Source organism: Nicotiana attenuata, chromosome 8, assembly GCF_001879085.1.
Source record: "Nicotiana attenuata strain UT chromosome 8, NIATTr2, whole genome shotgun sequence".
Lineage (NCBI taxonomy): Eukaryota > Viridiplantae > Streptophyta > Magnoliopsida > Solanales > Solanaceae > Nicotiana > Nicotiana attenuata.
Window position 1 is genome coordinate 22,206,756 of NC_031996.1, and position 5,630 is coordinate 22,212,385.

A 5,630-nucleotide genomic window follows, 5' to 3' on the forward strand; every position below is an offset into this window, starting at 1 on the left:
AAACAAATATAGGCATTGTTATTTTTTGAATGTTTGAACTTCATGTATCGGTCATGGGTTTAAAAATAATAAAAAGTTGTAAATCCATAAATTATTTGTGGGGTTCGAACTGCACATTTCTTGCGCATTTCTAGCTTGAGGAATAACTTATGGAGTTTGAACTAATAAATATTCAAATTTCAGTAATTGCCTGAATTTTTTTTGTGTGTTTTATTTGGTAAATTTTTTCAACTATTTTTTTATGTCAAAAAGAATATCTAACGGTTCGACATAACTTTTAAAATGGTGACTAATATTTGATTACTGATGTTAAAAATAACTATTTTCCAAAAAAATTCCAGAATTTTTACCAAGTTCTTGCACAAATGCGTAAGGTCATGCTCTTTCCACGCGAATATGTTCAAACAAACATAGAATTTTTGTAACACAGTCCTTTAGTGCTGAATTTTTGAGCTTTTTCCTTTTGTGAATGTCTCAAGATCAAATTTTCTTTGCCCATATACCTAATTAATATGAAAAGAATGATTTGATGTAGAGACAAATATGGAGTTTTTTTTATCAATAAATAGAAAGCACAAGCATAAATCAAGACAAAAAAATGCAATGCCTAAATCTTGAAAAAAGGTGGAGATAAAAATGCATTTTGGCTGGCCAAAGAGGAAAAGATAAAACTGAAAACTAAGCTAGCGTTTGGCCATAGATCCCAAATTTATTTTGAAAAATCTAATTTGGGTGAAGTTTGGTTTGAAGATGAAAATGTGTTTGGACATACGTTTTCAAAACATATTTTCCAACTTTATTTTGGAAAAACATATATATAAAGTTTTGGGATTTTGGCCCAAAATCAGCTCAATAGCTGATTTTGGGATTTGAGATTTGAGATTTTGGATTTGGCCAAAATATGAGCAAAATTTATGGCCAAACATGAGTTTTGAAAATAAATCCCAAATTTATTTTTGCAAAACTCATGCCCAAACAGGGCCTCAAGATAGGCCAATATAAAGCTCTAAATCACGAAGTCACGAACTGCGCCAGCTAAAATGACAATGATACCCCTATGGCTCATCTACGAATTGACCAAATCAATACGGGCAGCGGGCAGAGCGTACCAATTACCCGAGTTAGGGCCAAATTCCGAACTGAAATCGCAGGCAGTATAAAATAGCTGAAAAGAGTAGTAGTGTATTTCTCACTTCCAGATTAGCTTCTTCGCCTTCAATCAAACTCCTAAAGAGCAGAAAACAGATAAGCAGAAAATTTTCTCCGATTTCTCTCTTTAATTTTTGGGTAATGAAAACCCCCAATACTCATATATTCTACTACTACTATATGTCTTCTTCTCACATAATACTACTACTCTATTTCTTCTGCTCTTTATCTTCATTTCCGCCCATTCTCATAAACAAGGTTTCGTCTTTTGCCCCTTTTTTTATCAATTTTTAGCATGTATGTCATTTTGTTTATATTTTTTCAGCATCAGAAATCTTGAATTTACATACCGAAATTTGTTAGATGTGTACGGACTTACCTATTTTTCTGTTAGGGTTTTGTTGATTTTTGTTATTTTCAGCTCTAGGTTTTCGAGTTTGTCCTTTGAAGATGGTTTTTTTTTGTGTGTGGATGCTTTATATACATTGATTTTAGCTCCTCGGGTAGCTGAATTGTTATATGTGTTCATAGTTATATGTTGGTACTAAAATTGGTTGAGTTTTTTGATAGAGGAAAAATTGGTTGAGGTCATTTACTTTGTTCAATTACCCATCGTTTTTTTTGGTTGAGTTCAGTAAATAGTCTTCCTCTTTCTATAGGCATAATGTCATATTAAACATTTAACTTATTGGAAATCGTGCCCCATTGCTTTGATTCAACGGCGCGATGTGTGGTAGTATGTCCCGAATTTGAAACAGGCTGTTGCACTAGTTAGTCTAGGACTTAAAGTAGAGAAGAGTAGAGGGTCATGCACATCATTAACCGAGTTCCCAAGCTGAAACATCCGATATATCCATCATGAAAAAGGGAATTTTTGCTAAGCATATTAATGTTGTCTTAAGTTCATGTATTTTTGAGTTACCTGTACGTGTGGAGGTAGTAGGTATCCGGTTGAATAGCCGAGGTGCGTGCGAGCAGGGCCGGGCACCTTCATTATAAAAGGAAGTTCCTATCTTTTTGAGAATGTAGAGATATTTTCTTGAGATTATGGCGAAAAGTTTACCCTGTCGTAACACTGTTCTGTATGGTAGTGAAGTCATAGGTGGCGGTTGCTTCAAAAATTGTAAGAAGAGTTAGTTTTTCGGTTTCTGCAAAAAAGTGATTCTTTTTCTTTCTTTCTTGGTGTTTGGTTGAAAACAATCTTTGCAAAACATTTTTTTTTCCTAAAACAAGTATTTCAAAGCTAACTCCACCTTAGTAAGGCCAACCTTTTCTCTTTATTTAATTGATTAAATTCCCATCATGTTAAAATTTACCCTCCTAAATGACCCAAATGTGGTGAAAAAATCTCAATTGAGAAAGTGTCCTTGCTCTTATGTGTATGTGCTTATCTTTGTGTCTATTGATAATAGTGCATTTTCTTTCCTCCAGAGAAGTTTCATATCCCATCGTGTGCTATTGTATCTTATGTTTATGCCACCATGGGCTAATGAAAAGCTCGAAGTAGTGCTGGGCTTCAAACGATGGAAAGAAAGAAAGATATCATTTGTAAAATTGTGATAAGTTGGAAATTTGGTTGCACATTAGTATATTTTGTTTTCTCATCTCCTGAATATAATGAAAAATTACCTATACTACACGTCTTTCCGTGTTGGTGCAGGACAGTTGAAAGTACTGAACTTCCTTCATTGCATGCATGGTCATAGTGCGTACTTGCCTTTTTTTTAAAAAAAAAAAATTATTTTCCCAGCCTTTTCATATCTTCCATATAGCTGACCCCAAGTTATTTGGGTTGAAATGTAGTTAACGATTGATGTCATATCCGTCAACAAGCAAAAGAGCTAACATATATATCGGTCTGCAGGCATTATTGGTGACCTTCTATTTATTTGTTGGATGAGAAGATCTAGGTCACAATAAAATCATGACAGAGAATACTGAAATTGATGACCGCGTGGATCTTGATGACGAAAATTACTCTGAGGAAGATGAAGATCCAGAACTGATAGAAGATGATGGAGCTGGAGAAGTCGGTGATGAAAATGGTGAAGAGCAATCATATGATTCCGGAGGTGGGGATAGTGGGACAGCAGAGTCTCCAGAAGCAGATATGGGTGACGTTCCGGAGCCTGCTACAGATGAAGAAAAGCCTAGTGCTTCTCTTACTGAAGAAGACAAAAAAGAGCATGCTGAACTTCTTGCTCTCCCTCCGCATGGGTCTGAGGTTTTCATTGGTGGGATTCCTCGAGATGTTTCTGATGAAGACTTGAGGGATCTCTGCGAACCATTCGGCGAAATACATGAGGTCAGTTCTGATTGATAGAGCTGGAAGTAATCTGAAAGCTACGCCAAACAGGCATATGTTTTTGACAGACTTAAATGTGTTTGCTTTTCCCTAAATTGTGTAATCGTGTCCTATCTTTGCAGGTCAGGATCATGAGAAATAAGGATACCGGTGAAAGCAAGGGCTTTGCCTTTGTAGCCTTCACAACAAAAGATGAGGCACAAAAGGCTATTGAAGAATTACATAGCAAAGAATTCAAGGTGATTTCTGCATTTGCGCACTTGGCTTCATTCATTTCAGATTTTTCATTAACTGTATCGTCTCTTTTAGTGAGTGCATGATTTGGTAGTTTCTTTGTTTGTTATGTGTTTATTATCAACCCAGGGAAAAACCATAAGGTGTTCACTGTCAGAAACTAAATACAGATTGTTCATTGGTAATGTACCAAAGAGCTGGTCTGATGATGACTTCAGAAAGGTCATTGAAGAGACTGGCCCTGGTGCAGAAACAATAGAACTCATAAAGGTGTGTTTTTATGTCCCAAACACTTCTATAAATTGTTCTGACTCTGTCATTGGCAACTTATGGACAATTTGTAAACTTCTAATATTTGACTGAAGGATCCTCAAAACCCAGCACGTAATAGGGGTTTTGCTTTCGTTGAATATTACAATAATGCCTGTGCGGATTACTCGCGGAAAAAAATGGCAAGTGCAAACTTTAAGCTGGAGGGAAATTCTCCAACTGTCACATGGGCTGATCCAAAGATTACACATGATCATTCTGCTGCCGCTGCTCAGGTATCAAACCTTATATCTCACCGATATTTGAGTATGAGCTTCTAAGAGATCTTAAGCGAGTTCTATTTGATATGTTTTGTGATCTTTGGTTGTTTCTCTTAGATTCTAATGTCACCTGCTTGATCTTTAATTGTTACTTTGCAGTTTGCACCTTTACCAAATGATCTCCCTTATGCTTTTCCCTTTTGTGGGTCTATGAGTTTTTCTCTCCAATTGTTATCATGTTGGCTTGAATACAGTACGTTACGGGTTCTGATCCACCCCCTATTCCAGATTAAACTTGTTTTCTTCTTTCTTTGTTTACTTCTTGTAGGTCTGTCTAGGTGTGCGAAGGGGGATTGGATGGTTTTTGTAATGTATCTATAAAACTTCTCAATTTGATATAATCATTTATTGGGGCTGCTTTTGAGTAAAGAGCCAGCAACTGTGCTGATACCTTAAACTTTTTAGTTCTCTAGGCGTATTGTTACCATGAGGTGGGGCAGAGTTGTGGTGGATAGTTTCACTGCTGAGATTATACTGACTGTAATTCTGTTGGGACCAACTAAGGCTCGTAAACCTAGTGGCCCTGCTGAAGGTACTCTGAGATGATTCTGGAATAGTCGTGGTAGTTCGTGCAAGATTGCATGTACACTACCATTATCACCCAAAAAGAAGAAAACGGATTAGTGATAGCAAACTAAGTCACTTATCAATATGATGTTAAATTTTGTGATGTATTGTCCAATCCATGGTATCAATGGACTGATTGGAGATTCACCTGTGTGAAACAGTGAAACCTTTTCCCTTAACATCCTTCTGCTAGTTTGAACATTGATTATGTATTTTATGTCGTCTTTTCCAGGTTAAAGCACTTTATGTGAAAAGCATTCCAGAAAACACATCTACTGAACAGTTGAAGGAACTTTTCCAACGCCATGGTGATGTCACCAAAGTTGTTATGCCGCCGGCCAAAAGTGGTGGCAAACGAGACTTCGGATTTGTCCATTATGCAGAAAGGTCAAGCGCACTGAAGGCTGTTAAAGATGGTGAAACATATGAAGTTAATGGTAATGCTTCTGGACTTATGAATACAAGTGGAACACATACATTGCATAAAGGGAACTCTCAGGATCTACATCTGAGTGTTCCGTCGGCCCCTCCTGCAAATCACTTCCCCCTCACTGGAAAAAGAAATAAAGGAAAATCAGGAGAATAGAGGTAGGAAGTGTGAGGGGGTGGGTTTTGGGGGGAGGGGAGAGATCCTTAAATTTAGTAATTCTGGTTTTAAAAATCTCTGGAACTGTCAGCGGGTCCATATCTAATTCTTTTTATTCTTGCAGCTAGGGTAAAAAGTCATAATTATGCCTTTGAAGGGGTTATCTGGAACCCATAGAGAGCCCCCCCCCCCCCCCCCC

General features: G+C 37.1%; 1 protein-coding gene across 3 annotated transcripts in view; it reads left to right on the forward strand.

Moving 5' to 3' along the window:
• Positions 1,121 to 5,630, forward strand: part of LOC109231051 (heterogeneous nuclear ribonucleoprotein Q) — a 9,170-nt gene continuing 4,660 nt past the window's right edge. For 2 of the 3 annotated variants that reach the window (XM_019396584.1, XM_019396587.1), the window contains exons 1-6: positions 1,121 to 1,287; positions 3,014 to 3,454; positions 3,577 to 3,693; positions 3,818 to 3,958; positions 4,054 to 4,233; positions 5,078 to 5,282. In XM_019396584.1, coding sequence (XP_019252129.1) covers positions 3,074 to 3,454; positions 3,577 to 3,693; positions 3,818 to 3,958; positions 4,054 to 4,233; positions 5,078 to 5,282 — 1,024 coding nt within the window. In that variant the 5' untranslated portion in view covers positions 1,121 to 1,287; positions 3,014 to 3,073. Of the gene's footprint in view, positions 1,408 to 3,013; positions 3,455 to 3,576; positions 3,694 to 3,817; positions 3,959 to 4,053; positions 4,234 to 5,077; positions 5,283 to 5,630 lie in introns of all 3 variants that reach the window. The other variant, XM_019396585.1, reaches the window with a different exon arrangement.